Source organism: Nannobrachium achirus, assembly GCF_963921795.1.
Source record: "Nannobrachium achirus genome assembly, chromosome: 22".
NCBI lineage: Eukaryota > Metazoa > Chordata > Actinopteri > Myctophiformes > Myctophidae > Nannobrachium > Nannobrachium achirus.
Window position 1 is genome coordinate 38,558,938 of NC_137829.1, and position 21,787 is coordinate 38,580,724.

The 21,787-nt window shown below is 39.7% G+C and overlaps 1 protein-coding gene across 2 annotated transcripts in view; it reads left to right on the plus strand.

Annotated features, from left to right (window-relative positions):
- The window catches only part of LOC308308251 (transmembrane protein 50B), a 36,121-nt gene that overhangs the window by 11,254 nt on the left and 3,080 nt on the right, over positions 1–21,787 (plus strand). The window contains exons 6-7 of one of the 2 annotated variants that reach the window (XR_013963264.1): positions 3,410–3,467; positions 3,593–4,111. Coding sequence is in view for 1 of the 2 variants with exons in the window: in XM_080753629.1 (XP_080609755.1) it covers positions 3,410–3,467; positions 3,593–3,638 (104 nt within the window). In the remaining variant the exon portion in view is untranslated. Of the gene's footprint in view, positions 1–3,409; positions 3,468–3,592; positions 11,076–21,787 lie in introns of those variants that run through there. The other variant, XM_080753629.1, reaches the window with a different exon arrangement.

Below are 21,787 nucleotides of genomic sequence, written 5' to 3' on the forward strand. Positions count from 1 at the left end.
CTTTATGCCCATATATGGAGATCTTTGACCATCTGTTTGCCTGTGTCCATTTATGCCCATATATGGAGATATCTGTATTTGTCTGTCTGCATCCATTTTATGCCCATATATGGAGATCTATGCAGACACAGTGCCAGTTCCAGAAAATCCTGATGTCAGACATCAGAATCCGAACCTTTCGTGCTGGTTCCAGAAAATCGTGTATCGGGTCGGGTCGAGGCCGAGCACTGCACTACCTGCTGCGGTGGAGAACGCACGTGCCGAATTTGAAATAGGGAATGAATGCCCCACCCTTTAATGCAAACCCCATGAATGCCCCAGCCTTTAATGCAAACCCCAATATACCTGTTGTCATAGGACCCGTTTTGACCATCTGTTTGTCTTTGTCCACTTATGCCCATATATGAAGATCTCTGCACACACAGTACCGGTTGCGGAAAACTCTGATGTCAGACTTTATGCCCATATCTGGAGAACGCGCGTGCCGGTGGGAAGAAGGGTTCTCGAGATACGCGGATTACTTGTGTTGACTCATGTGGCGTACGTGATGTCAGAGCCTTTTATGAAGTGATGTCACAATGACTCAGCGCTTGCGCCGATTTCCTCCGGAACAGCCTGATGTCAACAATCAGCTCCGCATAAGGAGATTCCGAACGTTTCGCGCCGGTTTCGGAAAACCGCGAGTCGGGTCGGGTCGAGGCCCGGCACTGCACTCCGCGCGGCGGCGGGGAACGCGCGTGCCGAATCTGAAGCCGGTGGGACGAACGGTTCTCGAGATACGCGGATTACAAACAAACAAACAAACAAACAAACAGACAGAGATTTGTCGCATTTATAGATAGATTAACTCAGTCGGTGCCATATTTAAAGGGCCTACACCATGCTTTTAAAACTATATTTTTTGTATAAATATATGCTCAAAATTGAGTCTTAGACAGGTTTTAACCCTCAACAAACACTCTGACCATTCTTTTTGTTTGTTCTAGCTCTACTATAATGAGGCTCTCCAGCTGCAATACCAAAACGGCCTCTGTTTGCTCAGGGGCGCATCTAGTGGGGTTTTTCCAGAAAAAAAAGAAGTTTTTTGAAAAAAAAGAGAAAACATTTTTTTTTTGAAAAAAAGTTTTTTTGAAAAAAAAAGTTTTTTGAAAAAAAAAGTTTTTGAAAAAAAAAGTTTTTTGAAAAAAAAATTAAAAAAAAAAAGTTTTGAATTTTTTTTTAATTTTTTTTTGACTTTTTGACAGTTTTTGAAAAAAAAAATTTTTGAAAAAAAAAATTGAAACAAAATTCTTTTTGATTTTTTTTTTTTTTTTTTGACTCTGAAAAAAAAACGGGAAACGCGTGTGACGTCACATGCGTCAACTCTCAGAACAGCACTGTTCTGAGAACCCGTGGAAAGCTTTTCATCTCTGTCTTCCCAAAACCAGAGAAAGACACAATGTACAGAAATAGGACTTTGTGAGGATAGAAGGTGCCAGTGGGACCCCAAAAAAAGGTTTTAAAATAGAAAAAGTGAAAATTCATGGTGTAGGTCCTTTAAAGTGGGATGACCTCTTATATTGCCGGTTCGCCAACAAAGGGTTAAAAAAATAGTGTGCACGCTGGTGCACACATTCGTGCACAGATCATGCACTATGCATGCATGCTTTTCACAGCTTTCAAACAAAAAAATCCGCTTGGAAATCCGTTCAGGCATTCAGGAGAAAGGAGCCCTTATGTTTTCTTCAAATGTAAACAAACATGGCTGCCATGTTTGAAAGATGGGGTTGGTATGGGGGTTAAACATGCAATTTCGCGATCGCGATCATGCCTAGTACACTGTTGGAGTTCCAAAAAATTTAAAGTTTTTTTTTTTTTTTTTTTTTTAAAAGACGTTCAGAAGACGTCTGGCAGGGAGGTCCATAGTGAAAAAGACGTTTTAAAGACGTTTTTATCATAGAAACTTCTTTTTTGGCAGGGTATGAGTTAAGATTAAAGTGTATCAGAATGTCAAATGTGATTTCTTCAGCTGGTTGACTGTATGTAGAACATAGGTTTAGAACTAACATACCTAAACAACATCGTTACATTTTCAGTTATGAGATTTTATTTTGCTTTAATCCATGTAACTGTTCCTATACAGAGCTTTAATCTTGAAATATTCCCATCAGGTGGCAGTTGTGTCAGATCCCATCAATATCAAGTTAATATTTCAAATTGAACCTCAGCTTTTGCCTCTCAATCTCCCAGGAAGGAAGCCTTTCTCTGCAGCCAATACTCATCTATGTCCTGTTAACTGCTCTGCTGAGAAAATGTTCCTCCTCTTATTTGGCCTTCTCTCCAGCTGGCAATGTGTTGGAAGTGTTAGGGGGGCTGCAACTGCGTATCTTCTTAATATTCAGTTGATTGCTATATTTAGATTAATCAAAAACATTTAGGAAGTGCATTTTTTTTATCAACTAAATTAATTAGTCTTTTTTTATCAACTAAATTAATTAGTCTATTAACCACTTAAAGGAGTTTTTGTTGCATTTCTAAGCCATTAAATTGATGACCAGCAGTGGTTCCCTATGGAGACACAAAGAGACAGATTTTCTCCCCTATGGGGACACAAATAGTCTCCTCAAATGACTGGCTTAGGAATTCGACAAAAACCCAAAAATATCCATGAATTCAAGTCTCAATGGGGTGAGTAATTGATAAAAAATATCAAGTCGTTTTGGGGCTGAACTAGCTCTGGTCCATCGCGTCACCTCCCGGTGACGCTCTGACAGACCCGTCGGGAAATGGCTAGACTCCAGTATCTCAGCCCCTCCGAGCGCTCAACATCAGTCAAAATAAACTAAACTATTTCACTACTCACCAAACCAAAGGTAGTTTTGCGTTGTTGAAAGTCTATTCTCCGCAGTGGTAAACCTCTCAGCACCCCACCTACTCTGTAAAATACATTATTTTTGTCATGAAATAAAACGCACCCACCTCGAGCCACCTAGCGGCCACCACAGATACAATGGTTCTCAACCCGGAAATAAGCGGCGGTCGAGTTGGACGCACTTTATTTCATGCCGAAAATAATGTATTTTACAGAATAGGTGGGGTGCTGAGGGGTTCACCACCGCGGAGAATAGACTTTCAACAACGCAAAACAACCTTTGGTTTGGTGAGTAGTGAAATAGTTTTGTTTATTTTGACTGATGTTGAGTGCTCGGAGGGGCTGAGATACTGGAGTCTAGCCATTTCCCGACGGGTCTGTCAGAGCGTCACCGGGAGGTGACGCGATGGACCAGAGCTAGGGCTGAACTATCCTTTTAATCCATAAAGTATACTTCGTCATGCTAAAATAGCAAAACTGTATTTTTGAAATGTAATTATTTCATTAAAATATTTTGTTATTATAATCGTTTACTTTGTTATTTGATGTGTTTTGCAGAGAAGGAAGTGGCTCCAGGTCTGGCGGTGTTCTTTCAGAATGCTTTCATCTTCTTCAGGTGAGTCAAAACAAAACCACATACTGAAACACTTGACTTTGATCAATAAAGTCACGTAGGAGTCTTTCCTCCTAACACTGTGTGTCAATTACACTGTATCTCTCTCTCTCTCTCTCTCTCTGCAGCACGCTCGTCTATAAATTTGGACGAACCGAAGACCTATGGGGTTAGAGTGGCCATGCTGACGCATATTGATTCATCCATTACACACACACACACACACACACACACACACACACACACACACACACACACACACACACACACACACACACACACACACACACTGTCTATAACCTGCTGTCGTTGAATTGAAAACCCAACAGCACAACACACACACACACACACACACACACACACACACACACACACACACACACACACACACACACACACACACACAAGGTCTCAGCCAGCATACACTACAGTACAACATTATTATTTATACTGTTGTAGGGCTACACGCAGTATTGACAAACTATATCATATTGCATCACTACAGAAAAGTACTGTGGTTGAGTTCTGACGTGTGGCTCATGTGGATGAAGATTTCTCTACTCTCTCCTCAGTGAACTAAAAATGATTTTGTTTGGACCACAACACCAGGGCCAACCCTCTGAAACAGTGGTTCTCAACCTTTTCACGTTTAAAGTCCTTCGATTGTCACTTCACGGTCATCTGGGGACCCTCCCAAAATCACGTGGGGACCCCCCCTGGGGTTCCGACCCCAGGTTGAGAACCACTGCTCTAAAAGCCAGTTTCTGTGGCTGATGAAGTTACACTATTGGTTGCCCGGCCGAGTGTTGGAGCTTCCTATTGGTTATTACTCTTGCAAAAAGGACAGTTTTCATTTACACCAGGGTTCGTACACGGACAAATGTGTCCGTGGCAAAGACTTGGTCTTGTCTGTGGCAAATTGTAGATCTTTTTTACACACCATTATAATGTTCTTATTTTGATCATAACACCCATTTACTGAATGTTAAGTCTCCGGGTTTTCTTCAGAATATGTATGACACTTATTTTAGTCTAGTACTAGTGGTAGGGCTGTCACGATATGACATTTTACATGACGATTAATTGTCACTCAAATAATTGGCGATAAACGATTTAATTGTTTTTTGTCGTTGATAATTACATTTCTGTTTGGCTTTTAGGCTTTGAAGTTGCACATGGTAGATATGACACATAACCTAAATATACAAAGAAATTACTGACATATTTGACAACTTACTACTTAAAAAATAACTTTGATAGTGGAAATAGCCTATCTACAAGCTCACAACGCGTCGCATCGCGAGCTTGTATATATTTCCACTATTTCGGACATTTTTCAACATTCACGATTATGACGATTATGACAAAATAATTGCGATAATGTCAAATAATCACGATTAGACGATTATGTAATAATTGTGACAGCCCTAACTAGTGGTTCTCAAATGTTTTATTTGCAAGGACCCCCTTGTAACTTTCAGAGTTACAGACCTGTTATTGACATTCAGGGGCTTGCTCTTTATGTGTTTCTGGTAATATTATTGTCCACGATTTTTTTTCCCCTGGCAACAGAAATGTCCACCACAAGCCAATGATGATGGTGAGACTTCACATGGGGCTGGGCCCAAATAATACCAACTATCTTTGCCCAAAATACCTTGCCATCAATATTGTGATAATGTTGTTACTGTTAGTGCATCGCAACGCTATTTTTGACCATGTTAGTATAAATGCGTGTAAAAGTATAAAATGGGTCAAATATAACACGCCATATTGTTTTAAAATATAATATTCGCCATAATGCCAATTTGCCATATCTAGTCTATCATATCACAGTATCGATATAATATCTATATATTACCCTGCCATATGTTCAGTTAAATCCTCAGAAGGTGAGCAATGGTGTAACTTTATCATTTCCGCTATCTGTCCCGCAATATACCTATTAGGTTTTGACCCACAGTAATTATTATTTCTTTTTTCTTTTGATGAGCATCTGAACAATACTTTTGGACATTTCTTATTCCATAGAAATTGCAGCATCTTGCAATATGGGTATTCTTCAATATGTTTTCATATTATGATATTTGTGATCTATTGTGCTCTCTGGCTGTCATATCCTTCCATGACTCGGATAGACTCAACCCAGTCTTCTACCAGGAGACCTGTAGCAGTGTTAATCATGTAGCAGTCGTCTCCTGTTCAAATGTTGGCTTCAGTTGTCCGGGTTAATTTACGTAGTTAAGCTTTTACATCATACTGTAGTCATGCTCTCCTAAAATATGGTTTAAATAGTGTATACATGTGGATGTATATAGATTTTTTAAAATCCATATTAAGGCCCCAACACACCAAAAGCAACTTGAAACGTCACCCAACGCAGAGCATTGTGATCAGTCCCGTAGTCGCAGTTATGCTGTGTTCAGACTTTACACTAGCTGCGACAAAGCAGCAAAAATGCACTCGTAATGCATTATAGACCCGACCTTTATATACAGTCTTACCAATATTTTCAATGGAAGACAGCGGCATGAAATTACAAAGTGATGCCTGACACTACAGAAAGGAAAAAAAGCTTGAGCTGGACTCAACTTTTGTCATCTCTTCAATGACCCGGTGAAGCGTCAGTGTTTTGTTCTACAATTCAAAGTCAACTCCCCATCTCTGAACCCATAATTCTTTCTCCATTCCGTAAATGGAAGCAGTGTGGCCTTGAGCAACTCGGCAGCAATGTAGCTCACCACATTTGCTGTTGTGTAGCATTTGTCGCTGCTTGTGTGAAATCTGTGAATGTCCTAACGATTCAGCTTGGGTGTGTCTGGGCCTAAACGGGAGCTCTTTATTTCAACACATCAAGTGAAATGAAGTATTGGTTCATTTAATTCCCCATTTTTGGAGTTCACATTTCTTTTCACATTTTTCAGGTTACCTTTACTGTGTAATTACACTGTAATGTTTCGGAAAGACGAGATTCCACTTCAGTTAACCACTTTGACACCGGCGTCCCTATCTTAATATTCACAAATCTAACGGCTCTACGAGTTCACAACACGTTGCGTTGTGTGAGCTTGTAGATCGGCCAAATAGCAGGTCTACAAAAGCTCTCAACAAATTTTGAGGCGTTGTGAGCCTATACATTCTTTTTTTTAAGACTTTGAATAGGGCTTAAGTCGTTAAACCATGACTACCTGCCCCTAAATAATCTTTTTGCTACTAGAATTTACCATTTTCTTAGAAATGGGCTAATTTATTTGTGTAAATACATGTGGAAGTATTTGTGATTAGAATGAGAAGAGTACACATACATAAGGTATTTTAGTTGTTCATTTTGTATTCTTTATTAAAGCTGCAACCCATAGCTTTCATGTCATGTACCACGGCGGTTCTTAATTTCATCGACTAAAAACTATGACAAAAAATGTTCGTCCAGACGTCCACTACCTTTTTTCACTGACAAAAGCAAAATAAAAACTAAGCTATGATGACTAAGACTGTCAAATGTATTGACAAATAAAAGCTAGACTAAGGCCTGCCAAAATATTTTTTACCAACAAAATACAAAATAGTTTTAGTCAACTAAAATCAATGGAACTAACATAGTAGCTATACTTTTAGTTTGTATTTATCGCTATCACAATGAAAACACATGTTTAAATACCATGATTTTCTTTTCTCTCTCTCTTTTTTTTTTAACATTTGTTAGAAATGTTATTTTCCATTCAAATCTATTTTTTTGCCAAACAGTAGTGGTCCCTAATAGAAGAGCAGGTAGACATTTTATTCACACACAAGAAGTTATGGATTGCAGCTTTAATGTCAGCTGTTCCGCTGTTGATTTGTGCACTGGAGTATTATTGAACCTACTAGACTAGTGTTGTAGCAAGTTGTTCTCTCTTAAGTCCACTTTTTATTCTGCTTAGTTTATTTGTAGATGAGGACTCTGTTGTTCTGTCTCAGGTTGAAAAAATGATTTTTGATTTGTATTTGTAAGATTATTTCCAAGGTCTTTCTTTGTAGACAGGAACAACGGTGAGAGAAGGGATGATATTTGACACAGGTGGGGTTTAAAAAAGAAATTGTGTTCAAAAATGTGTTCAACGCAACAAATTGTTTCAGCCACCAGGGTGTGCTGAAGAACATGTTCTACTGAGTTGTAGGTCAGCCCCTTCCAAGCTGCTAGTATTTAAGATCTGTAATATCCACTAGAAAAGGGAAAGATGCATGTTTTTAATCAACCCATAGATACGGTATTATAACGGTAGATATTTTAGCAAGCAGCTGTTTTAAACCATTGCTGTATTCAGCGCACCTAGTTCCGTCCAGTAGGCTAGTGGTGGTTCTCAACCTTTTCCCAGGCCGTGACCCCCCCAACATAATCATAAGTGACTGAACTGGGGACCCCCCACTCTGGCAAGCACTTGGAATTATAGGAGTTGAGGAATTACTTTTGGTTTGACTCGGTTCCACAGATAAAAATGGTGCAAATAGCTGATTGTAGACAAGCTATTTTCACAAATTTTGCTTCTAATATTTGGACAATTTGGCCGATGTTTAACCATTTTACAGGCATTAAAATGTTCTTAAAAGTCCTTAAATTGACACAATAGAAATGTGTAGACACCCTCTATGTACACATAAAGCAAATCATCCGGGGACCCCCCAAAATGATCACTTGGTCCCGACCCACGGGTTGAGAACCACTGTAGTAGACTGTCTTTAGTGAGAAGCGAGAGACTTTCATGTGTTCACCCTGTGAGAGTGAACAGAGGGTGAACATTAACCACCTTCAACCTGGTGTCCTTCATTTTGGGCGTCATTTTATAATCTTTTCAAAGACTGCAATACTTCAAGGTCACATCACAATGCGTTGTCGTGAGCTTGCAGATGACAACAAAGTAGGTAGGCGTGTGGTGTAGGTAATATATTATGTAAAACAGAGGTTTTGTTAAAAGGTAAAGTTTCTATGTTCCGACATACAGTAATTGCTATACTAATAGTTTTCAATGACGGGGGTATGTCTGTCTCCACTCACAATTTCAGGTCATGAGACAATTTTCATCCAGTCAGCAGATTAACTTTTTCCTACTATCCACAAAATAATTTTGGGGCCTTTTCCACCGGCAAAGAACCGGTTTGGGTTCTTTCTCCCGCCTATGGGATGGCAACTTTCTTGGAAACTTGGTTCGTTCTTGCGAACCAGCCGCGAACTGGCTTCCTTGGTTCGGAGGGGGGGGCTGCAACTCACCCACTCCGCAAACTGAAGTCACTGAAAGGAAATTAAACGGCCGTCCCTGTTGAGATAATTGTATGAAATACAGTTCCAGATAAGTGCTTTAATTGCCACCTCACACTAGGGCATTCACCAACTATTCGAATATCAAAGTCACTATTCGACGTTGTTCACCGAAGACGAATATAATACTTTTTATTTATTTATTTTCTTTAAAAAATATATAGTTTATAAAGTTTTGCTAGATAGGAAGTCATACGAATGAGTTGTCAATGCCCCTGGTGGATGAATTTGTTAATGCTCTATACCAGGGCTTCTAAAACCTTTTTAGGCCGTGACCCACAAAATAAACATATTTGAACTGGGCACCCCCACCCTGACAAGCACTTGGAGTTGTAGCTATTACATTTAATGTGACTCGGTTCCGCAGATAAATATTGTGAAAATAGCCGATCTACATGAGCATGTAGATCGGCTATTTTCACAATGTTCGCCTCTTGCTTACTTAATATTTGACAGTTTGGCCAGTCCTGTCGAATATTCGACTATTCGAATACTTTGAGGTTGAATAATTCGAATACTAAAAATCACTATTCGTGAATGCCCTACCTCACACACCATGCTGTATTTGAACTCAGAACTCAGTTTCTGTGTGGCCCTCCGTCTTTGGTTCAGTTGACATTTTTCCAAAATGTGACGGCATAAACATTCTTTAGTGGGTCCATGGGAGTTGGTTTCCTGTTGCAGTGTTTGTGAATATCAGTAGCTGACAGGAAACAAACTCGGGACGCACGGATTGTCATAGCATGCTGTTTCAAACAAACCTGTGTCTGTAATTCTGTTGTCGCTGTCCGGTAGAAACCTTTTGTGTACAGTTACTTTTCAGGAAATGATCCAGTATAGTTATTTAGTCATGCTCTTGTTAATACTGTATATCTCATCAAAAATGTATAAAACCCACAGACGGACTGAATCACTTTCAACCCCTATTCTGTGCATGTCGGTAGTCAGAATTTATTGACAGTTGTTGCTTCCCTAGTGACTTGTACAAAGTATAAAATAGGGAATTCTTTAAAAAAACAAATAATATGAAGCTACAAGGTTTGTGCCCGACAGCGACAATGTATTGTTTTGTTTTTGTCTTTAGAAAGGGCATATGATTTTCAAAAAGGGTTGCATGAAGATGCCTGGTGAAAGGGATTTTGGTGCGAGCAGAATTTTTACAAAGGGAAAAACAATTTTCTAAAAAAAGGGTTGCATGCTTGGAAAGGGATTATGGCGTGAGCAGAATTGGAAGGAGCACATTCACTTCATAATGGGTCTAAACAATGTTGGTTTCTCTGTGCTCCCAGTGTCTTGTGTGAATGAAGTCATCGGCATGACAAGACACACCTGTCTTAGTGGAGATATAAAGGTATTAGGGGAAGTAATTTAATCTATGGACTGTTTCTTCTCTGCAGGCCTTTTTTTTTTGTTGGACTTGAGTCCTAATCCCCTTCTTGTTCACTCTCCCTTTTCCTGTTTTCTGACTTTATTATGACCAAATGTTAAATAATACCTGTTATGTGATCCTCTGCAAATAAATGAACCCCTCTTTGAGCTGGTAGTACCTGGTGTGCTTGTGTGGATGTCTTCATTACTGAGCTGGTAAACTTCCATACTGAGCTGGTAAAACGGGGACTTGGCCTTGTCAGTGGCTCATTATAGATTTTCAGTTTTACACACCATTATAACATTATGTACATAATACCCATTTTCTGAAAGTCATCCAGGTTGTCTTCAGAATATACAGTATATGACACTGGTTTATGATTCATGACTATGGCACACAGTCTACTAGTACAAGTAACATGCCCAAACGGCGAGAAGAGGCCGTCACCACGTGTTGAAACAACAGAGCTTCTGGTACCGCACAGAGACGGACTCACCGGGATGCACACACAAACAGACAGACAGCATTTCATGTGAGAGCCAAGTACTAGTTGTTCTCAAACATTTTATTTGCAAGGACCTAACTCTGAGACAAATGTACAAATGAACCTGTTTGGTTCCATTTGAACACTCAAGAGTTACAGACTGTTCCCAGTTCTGGTCATTCAGGCCTAGCTCTTAATGTAATAAGGGTTAGGGTAATAACTGTCCACTCATTTTATATTTTAAATTTTGAGAGCAGGGGGCAGGTGCTTTAAAACCCTCCACTTTTTAGGCTTTTTTCTCTTAGCCAATCCCTGTATTGATTGTCAGTTGTGTTCACCTGTGTCTGGTTAACCCTGTGGGTATTTAAATCCTCAGTTACTTGTTTCTTTCTCTGCAAGTACTGTCTTGAATGCTTTTACAGTGTTCAGATGAAGTACCGTAATGTCTCTGTTTAACTACAGTACATGCCACATGAAAAATGTCATACTCTGAAAAATGATTGTTGCAGTTAGAAAAAATATATGTTGTACTTCCTTGTGAGGCTAAATTGTTTGCAGTACAGCTATTGGTTATTTTATTTAAATGATTGGTGTTTGTACAATAAATACATAAAATGGAAGTGGTCGTTTTCAATATGTAATTTGTTATTAGAACAGCTCAAAACAATGCAGTTCAGAAGTTTTCTCGAATTTAACTAAATTTAGCAAATCAATGAAACTGGGGTTATAATACCACAATGAGAAACTAGTTGCAGTATTTCAACAGTCAAAAGTGAAAAACGAAAATGCACTTGATTTATCAAAAACATTGAAACTGCTATAGTTTTGAATTGATCACCTGAAACTAAGTTTCTAGTTTTTTAAACTAATTGTGCTATCAATAAAAGTGTAAATCTGGGTGTTCTAATAAGATGGTTTTAAAGAACCTAAATTGCAGTTGTCATAATGAACCCTGGTCATAAGAGGGTGTATCTAGTAGATTCAGTCATTCTGTCAGGGGTAGAGGTGTTTGCTGTGGATTTTCATCTATTGACCTGTTGGCTTTCCTTTTCACTTTAAATATAACCTCTGACCAACAATTAATGTGAAAAGCCTGGTGGTGTGGTGGTAAAGCAGAGGACTCACAACCTGAAGGTCGTGGGTTTGTATCTGTCTACTGGAAAGTCTTTAATTTGGTATTTTTAAGGCAAAGAGCATGGAAGCAGCCCGCCTCCCTCGTCACGCCTTCTTTTAGCTAGTAGGAGGGGGAGGAGCATTTGAGGCAGCCCAACCTCTTTTTGCTCCGGTAGGAGAGGGTGGAGCCCACCTTCAGGGGGGAGGGGTTTAATACATTTACATATTCAAAGAATTGATTATTTTTTTCCCATCTCTATTTGATTCTTTTGAGGCATTTGTTTTATTGTGTATTTTATCCCATTGCAAGCTTGACTTTGTCCAGGTTATTTTATTGAGGCTTTTGCGATTTTTGTCATTGTTTGAGTTGTATGTTTTTGAGTTGATCTTTAGTTTTGATTGAGCTTTGAACCTACAACCTTTGGTACTTAAACCTTTGATTTATCTTTTGAGCCATGCTGGCATGGAGATATAATTCGGGAATGTAATACTTAACCCACCTTTTAGAATTCAAATGGACAGTGAAAATGTTCATCTTGTGTTTTGAACTCCAGATCTTTCATATGAACCCTCGATTTATCTCTTGAGCCACAACAACTTAGAGGAAACAATTGAAACCTCATACTTAATCCACCTTTTGGAATTTGGGTGGACAGTGAAAATGTTCATCTTGAGTTTCAAACCCCAGACCTCTTATATATGAACCCTCAATTAATCTCTTAAGCCACAACAACTTAGAGGAAACAATTAATACGTCATATTTAATCCACCTTTGGAATTTGGATGGATAGTGAAAATGTCCATCTTGAGTTTCAAACCCCAGACTTTTCATATATGAACCCATGATTTATCTCTTGAACCACAACAATTTGGAAGAAATGATTGAAACGTAATATTTCTCTGACTTATCAGAATTTAGATGGACAGTGGAAATGTTCATCATGAGTATTGAACCTCAGACCTTTCATACCGTAGGCCTATATAAACCCTTGATTTATCTATTGAGCCACAACAACTTGGAAAATTCAACTGAAATGTAATACTTAACCCACCTTTTAGCATTTGGATGGACAGTGAAAATGTTATTTAGGAGCTTTGAACCCCTAACCTTTGGTGTCCAAACCACACATTTATCTCTTAAGCCACACTGACCTGCAAGATGGAATTGATAACCTAATACTTAATCCAGTTTATAGAATTGGACAGTGAAAAGGTTTATCACAAGTTTTGAACCTCTAACCATTGAGCCATGAACCACTAATTTATCTCTTGAGCCACAACAGCATGGAAGAAACAGTCAAAACGTAATACTTAACCCACGTTTTAGAATGTAGATGGACAGGGAAAACATTCCTTTAGGAGCTTTGGTTGTCTGGCTGTTACAGATTTTGTCCAAAGATCATGCAGATCGGTACACAGTATCTCTGTAGCCATTAAACGAAACGGGTATTTCTTATATTGATGCTCCTACATATTATCATGCAAGCACCAGTTAAAGTTACTTTCCATCCCTCATATACTGTGTGCACAGTGCACATCCCATAACCCACACACAGCACATAATTTCGGAGCTCATATCTTTGAACGGGTAAGGGCTAGTATTGTATATTGACATGAAGGCAGACAATTCTTATCTCTTTTTCGTAAATACATTAACTTCCTACTTGATCATATAACAGTGTCACACAAAAGCATTAAAAGTAACAGATACACAAGCTCGAAATGTGGTGCGAAGTGACACATTTTGAGCTTGTAGATCTGCTGCTTTTGCATTTTTTTTATTTTATTTGAATGCTTTGAAGGCTTGCCGTCTGTCTCAAATAAAGTGGTTTGCAGCTGCAAAGATAACTAGAAGCAGTGCTCTTCCGAGCACAGGTCTCCACCAGGCCGTGTGTCCTGGTAGTGCTACTGTATAATAGGCCAATGTAAAAAGGGTGGCATATGTTCTTCACCATAGATCTTTCATGGAAATCGGATGCTGCATGCATGATTTGAAGCATTGTGTTCCAAAAATGTGTTTTGCTAAAGTCTACCTGCTGGTGGCGCTATAACAGGCCAATGTGAAAAAAGGTAGCATTTGTTCCTTGACCTAGTGGGAATTTCTGTGGCAAATTTCACAGTAATCGCAAGCTGCGTTGATGATTTGAAGCATTTTGTTCAAAAACGGAGCAATCCTGCAAACTTTGGAAGCTAATATTAGCCAATCAGGATGGAATATGAAATATCAGACGGATCGGACTTGATCACATGACTATAGAGATACTGTGTACCGATTTGCATGATTTTTGCATAAAATCTCAAGGAGTAATATCCAAAAATGTGTTTTACATAAGTCGGCCCAAAGGTGGCGCTATAAAAGGCTGATGTGAAAAATGCAGGGCAAAGGTTTATCCTTAGCCTCTAGGGAGTGCGCTTACAAAGTTTGAAACTGATCGGTGGAGTTATAGGTAAAACCACAAATCGGCCTGTTATAGCGCCACCATGAGGCTGATTTAAAAAAAATTAAGTGGCATTTCTTCCTCGGCTTAGTGGGAACGTATGTGCGCGATTTCATGATAATTGCACTTTGCGTTTGGGATTTGAGGCATTTTGTTCAAAACGGCTCAATCCTACAAACTTTCGAAGCCAATCTTAGCCAATCAGGATGGAATATGCAAAATCGGACAGATCCGTGTCGATCACATGACTGTCGAGATACTGCCTACCGATTTGTAGGATTTTTGGCCAAAATCTGTAAGAGTAGTGCACAGAAATGTGTCTTGCAAACATCGGCCACTAGGTGGCGCTAGAAAAAGCCCATTTGAAAAATTTAGGGCAGAGGTTCTAGATTGGCATCCAGGGAATGTGTGTGCTCACTTTGGCAGCGACCGGGCCAACGGTGACTGTGATTAGCTGCACACAAACTGCGAGGACGCACGGACGGACGCACGGACGGACGGACACACGGACGGACGGACACACGGACGGACGGAGGGGAAAACATACTCTCCCCCAAGCCTTCGGCTGGTGGAGACAACGAGGTGGGAGGGCACTTGACATCTCTGCATCAGGTGAAAAATTGAACAAAAACTGATTGATGGCAGCCAGCACATTTAAAAATATATAATGACTATTTGTCAAATATTTGTCTTGATAAGGGCTACGGATGTTTTTTTGAGGGGGGGTTGGGGCACTTTTGATTGCGACCATTAGGTCGCAGTTACTATCAAAACCTCCACCGGCTGTCTGTCCGTCACACGTCACGTCAGAGGCCGATTCTTGCAAAACACATTATTGGACACTGCTTTTGCCCTAAAATCACACAAATCGGTACATAGTATGTAGTCGGGGGGCCGAAGCTGATATTGAGACATATGCAGCTATCTCGGGGTAGAAGTTGCCAACCTATTCAGAACTAATCTTTAACCCCTTGTGATGGGTTCTAGCCTGGTTGGCATCTCTGAAAATAATGTTTAGGTCATTTTATCACTGACTATATACTTAAAAGTGGTAAAATCGGATTTTGCTGCTATAATGTTGAGCAGATTTGCAAATGTAATTGTACTGCTAATGTGGTAATGTAATGAAAATACAGGTAGCAAAGCTAATATTAGTTGATGCTGGCTAAAGTGTTGATGAATATCTTTTGGGGGGGTGGGATGGAGGATATGGCTGATTCTGTGTGGGCATTCACACCTGGTTCTCAGGGAGCCAAATCTGATATTGACTTGACCTACCGGTAAGATGACACCTCTGGGTAAAAGCAGACAACCTATCCAGTATTAATGTTTAAACCCTTGTCATGTATTCTAGCCTGGTTGTAATCTCACAAATCAGTACTGACAAGTTATTTTAAATTTGCTGCAATAATGTTGAGCAAAGTTGCATATGTAAATCTACTACTAATGTGGTAATGTAATGAAAATGCAGGTAGCAAAGCTAATATCAGTTGATGCTGGCAAGAGTAATGATGAATATTATTATTTCAAGTACCAGTTCTTATGCCTTAACTTAAAGGTCTGTCCTTATTGTCTCTGACCACCGAACCTTTCGTCTGAAAGGTCTGGTTCAACTACAAGCATTACCTCGAATTAGAGTTCGGAAAGCTGCACGTCGGAAAGTCGGAACTCTCTGACGAAATGTTTGGTGGTCGGAGACAGTATGGACAGGCCTTTAGGTTAAGGCTTAAGAGCTGGTACTTAAGACAATCAAATACAGCCCAGTGTCTCTGAAAATGATCACTGCATTTGTTGGGAACCAACTGGTCACAAAGAATAAAGCCTCTCCAAGAGAATACAGCCTCTCTAAGAGAAAACCAAAAACTTCCTCAGGGCTCTACAGTGCAGATGCCAACAGGCCTGTCAATCCTCCTGGATTTCCCAGGAGTCTCCTGGATTTTGACTCCATCTCCTGGGAATCTCATGGATTGGCAAATCTCCTGGATTTCTCCTGGATTTGGTATCAAACTCCCCAAATTCACCAGAACACAGGAAATTACATCTATGTTAAAAAATGTTCTGGGGGAGGACCCCCAGACCCCCTGCTTTAGGGGTGGGGGCAATGCATGCAACAGATATTCACTTAAGTAATGACTTAGAGATGAGAAGTCATTTTTAAGGATGTCTTACTTTGCTTCAGTCATCACATCTGTACTCCTACATTTGGCATTGTAAGGCTGAAATTGTAACCATGCTAGTAAAGCAAGCCTGATAAAAGTATCAAACATGCACAAAATTCACCAGAACACAGGAAAATATATATCTGTTAAGTTTTGGGTTGGATAATCACAGAGGCTGACAAACACACAACTTTAAGATCTCTGGATGAATATCATCTTTCACTTTTTCACTGAAGCAGGGAGTTCAAATCTTCCACAGGATATTTTTGCTGTCCATCTAAATTCTAATAGTTGGGTTAAATATTACGTTCGCCATTGGGCAATGCATGCCAGCGTGGCTCAAAGGTTAAATCCAAGGTTTACAAATCAAAGGTTCCAGGTTCAAACCTCAAATAAAACTGAAATATCTCTGCCCACCAAACAATTAAGATAGCTGGTAAATCAAACTGAAAGTTCACTACAATGAAACTCAAATGTCACAACAAAACAATTATCAAATAAAATGGTAATGGGAAAAATCAATGACTGTCACATATAAACCGAAAAATACCGCAAAACTGCTGGGTAAAATACTAACATAATAATATAATAAGCCCCAATAAAGACAATGTTGAATAAACAATTTAACTTAATATGTACATTTCTAAAGCTTCTCCCTCTTCCACCGACCGGGCTTAAAAGAGGGTGTGAGGAGGGAGAGCTGGGCTCTCTCTGCCCCTGTCGCCTTAAAATCACAGAAAATGAAGACATACCCTGATCAAGAGTCAAACCCTCAACCTTCAAGTAGTGAAACATCTACTTCACTCATGCACCACCAGGCCTTTTACACCAAAGCAATCTTGTAGCGTATATTTAAAGTTGAAATGAGAGGTGACAGGTCAGAAAATGAAAATCCACTGCAAACACCTCTACCCCTGATATAATAACTTAAATGATACTGGCCATGATACTGACCATTATTACTGACATGATACTGGACATGATACTGACATTATTACTGGCCATGATCAACATAATACTGAAGCCTGAAGAACCCACCGTGGGTTGAGTATTACGTTCTCTGAAGTAGTTTTTCATGTCAATGTGGCTCAAAAGATGAACACAGGTTTAACACACCAAAGGTGAGGAGTGCAATTCCCCACTGGATATTTTCGCTGTCCATCTAAATTCTAAAAGTTGGGTTAACTATTACCTTCACCATTGTATCATCCATGCCAGTGTGGCTCAAGAGATAATCACAGGTTTAACAAACCAAGGGTGAGGAGTTCAATTCCCCACTGGATATTTTCGCTGTCCATCTAAATTCTAAAAGTTGGGTTAAGTATTACCTCCGCCATTGTACCATCCATGCCAGTGTGGCTCAAGAGATGAATACAGGTTTAACAAACCAAGAATGAAGAGATCAATTCCCCACTGGATATTTTCACTGTCCATCTAAATTCTAAAAGTTGGGTTAAATATTACCTCCGCCATTGTAACATCCATGCCAGAATGGCTCAATGGTTAAAACCAAGGTTTATAAGTCAAAGGTTCGAAGTTCAAACCCCAAACAAAACTGAAAAAACTCAAAATAACATCAAAGGTCAATAAACCAACCAAAAAGTGCACTACAATAAACTCAAATATCCCATAAAAAAAACCAAAAAAAATTGAACCACAAAATTACTTTGATTTAAGAAAATGTTGAATAAAAATAATTTAACTTAATATGTACATTTCTAAAGCTCCTCCCCCTGGAGGTGTGGCAGGTGCAAACTCCTCCCTCTTCCACCGGGGCTAAAAGAGTGCGTGAAGAGGGAGCTGGGCTCTCTCCGCCCTCATCGCCTTAAAAACAAGAAAAATGAAGACATTCCCTGACCAAGATTCAAACCCTCAACCTTCAGGTTGTGAGGCATCTGCTTTACTCTTGCACCACCAGGCCTTTCACACTAATAGAATTTTGGAGGTTATATTTAAAGTTGAAAGGAGAGATGACAGGTCAAAAGATGAAAATCCACTGCAAACACCTCTACCCCTGATAGAATGACTGAATCTACTAGATCACCCCCTGATGATCAGGGTTCATTTTGACACAACTGAGTTCTATTCCAGGTTATTGTTTAAAACCATCTGTTTGAACATTTGTACTTTTACTGAGTCTGCACCTGCATTTACACTTGAAAGCACTTTAAAACAAACAGTTTTTTTCCTTCATTTTAGCCCAAGTAATGTCATTAAAATTCATACCCTTTTTGTCATATGGATTTCTTAGTTTCAGATTATCAAAACTATAGCAGTTTCAGCCACAAGTTTTTCTTGTTTTGCCTCTCACTTTATAACATTTATATTTATAATGCACTTCACATTCGTGACAATCTCAAAGTGCTACAATAGGCAAGTATCATCACACTATTAAAAAACATTTAGAAACTTTAAAGTTTATAAAGTTTCTCAATTAACTGAATTATACTGAATTATTAAATATATCATTAAATGTGTATGTGTCACAGCCCAGCCTGTGGGGCCATGACAAATTGAGGACACATGGTAGTGGTTTTAAATGTAAAAATAATTTATTAACAAAATGTTTAAGTAATACTTTCAAGAGTTTGGGCTGTTACGACACTTTAAATATGGCTCAAATACCAAGGGCTATAACATAATAAATGGACAAAGTCTGGTCTCAAAAAGCATTGAATCTTTATTTTACATAAAAGCTGGTGCATAATTCAAGTGCTTTTATTGTTACAGACCAACGCAATAAATAAATAATAGATTAAATCATTATAACATACGTGGCTGGCACTACATGAACGGGATAAATAGTGTGGTTTGCAACACTAGGTAATGGAGTCCAGATTTTACCGCATTTGACTACAAAGGGCTGACAAACTGTGGCTTGATTAAAAATAAACAAGCATTGTAGCTACATGGCTGGGAGGACCAACAGAATTATGTCCCGATCTCTCACATTAATTAAAAAAAGTCTTATTTACATGCAGAGTTAAGCTCTGGCGTTTAAGTGAAATGTAGCCTGATATTTATGAAATACTTTTGTGGCTTTATCACATTTTAAAGAAAAGAAAAAAAAAAATCAGCTGTGGTCTAAAGTGGTACCATGCGAGATGACTGCCCCAGTGTCAGATTCAGTCACAAATAGTGGAATATGTTGCAAAGAAACACAAGTGTAACAAACTACTGTAAGACCTAACAAAAATCCTAAACAAACAAAAGAAAAGGACAGGCTGGCCACTAACAAGAGGGGAGCTGGGTGGGCCAGCCACTATGTGGCCGTCGACCCACCACAGCTCCCAATAAACTACCAAAACAAAGTAAAGAGCTACACTATGATCAACAACCAAATAATACTTACGACCAACCCATCAGAACTTAACAAATACAGGAAAACTTAACTAAGGAACCACATGTTGGGTGTTCGCTGTTGGGGTGCTGGGGGACTCATGGGAGCTGACAAACACTCTAGCCTAGGCCCTAATCACAGATGGAGAGCAGCTGACACAGGGCGGAGAAACCAAGCCAATCATCAGTTGAGTTGCAGGTTGAATGTCTAGCCAATAGCCATGCATAGAAACAGCAGCAGAGCAGATCAGAGCCAGCCAGTCAGGGTGGACACTAAACCAGAGGACAAATAATCATTAGCGAACAAATATAGTCATCATGCTGTATAGTGAGGTGTGCATATGTGCAGGCACATAACAGATGTGCAGTTCAGTAATCAGTAGTGTCAGCAATGCATGGATGTGTGGTAGGTGTAGTGTGGGGTGTTGTAGAGTGTGCAAACTCAAACATAAGGGAAAGCAAACAAAAGAGGTGCTGTCGTCTGGACAGGGAGAGAGAGACTGGCTTGCCACCCAGTCTTATGTAGGGCTCCAGGGAGTACTGGCCAGGTGCTCCAAATGCACCTAATCATCAGGCTCATTGGCCGACACCCATAGGCTCTGTGGAAGAAGCATACATACAGGGAGAACACCATATGGACACCACAGGCCCTACAGGCCAGGTCGAAGGGGCTGTGACTGTGACATATATAATAAATAATATGTAGATGATTATTTACAAAAAATAGAAATCTCCTGGATTCTGACAGTCCTCTGTTGGCAACCCTGGATGCCAAGCTTGAAAGAATCTGAACCAAGTGTGTGAAGCCAGACAGGGATATTTAGCTTAAATGAAATGGATGAAAACAAAGCCAATCTGACCCATTTCCTCAAATGAGTTAGAGAAGATATTGTAGTTCCAATTATGGTCAGGAAATTGGTATTAGTGGAGGGTTTGAGGATCCTGAAAAGGTGTCATCTGTAGCTGTGATTGATGTTCCTCAACTGCAGGCTTCATATTAAGTATAAAGAAGCTGTTACTCGCATACTGTACTTCTACATTCAGCTGATGCAACAACCAAGGCTATCAGAGGTGCATCATTCTCTGCAGAGACACAGCTGTGCTGGTGTTAATTCTTATGTTTGCATACCAACTGAGACAAGAAATGTGGATACATGAAAAAGTTAAAGATATCAAAATGTCAAGTGAGATACTAAATGGTCTGTTAGCATTTAATGGTCTCACTGTCAGTTCAGTATAGGAAAAAAAGAGAGCCTGGAAATAGTTCCAGCCCTCAACTTCTCCACAACTTTGGTGAGGATGAAGTACCAAGTATCTCATTGGCAGTTTGTATGCACACTCAAAATCAACCAGCAAATCAATTCATGCAGTTTTCTGTGGCCTGTTTTGAAAACTGAAAGCCAATCTTGATACATTTCCGCCAACAAGTGATGCCTTGACTTTGCACATCATGAGGACCCACAATCAACGAGGGTATCCAAAGCTACCCTCACCAATCAATTGTGGCTGGCACATGGTAGAAGGCAGGTTGGTCCCCCAGCTTTAAACTTAAGAACCTCTTCAGGCCAGATGCTTGGAAATTACAGTTTGTGGATGCAAAGCAAGTGGAAACCAGTGCAGTACAGGGCATCGTCTCTGTTGTAAAAGAGGGATTTACTGCAGTGAAGCATATGGATGTGCCTGTGCAGCTAGGTACAAAAACTAATTTGACAAGAAACTGACAATGAAGAAATAGACCTTGATCAGGAGTAGTGCCTCACTAGTGAAACTCAAAGAGTTGGGGGCGGCATAGCCCCTGGTTGTCCCAGGTGTGATTCCAGGCCAGGGTAGCAATGTCGATGTGTCCCTTCAACTAGGGTTAAGACTCTTAACCCCTAATTCACCCTTTGTCAAGTCCCGCCCATTGTCCTGCCCCTCTCCACACCCATTGGTTGCTGTGTCTTGGTGGGACATTCAGTGGGACATTCCATCCACTGCCATGTTAATTCAGTTGCTTCATTGTTATTGTTATCATTGTTATTCTGTGTGCTCAATTCTAATTTCAAACTTTGTTTCAATCAATTGGAGCTGCTCAGAGGCAGCATAGTGAATCAGCATGTTTTTAAATGTTTTTATTTCTCCAAAAATT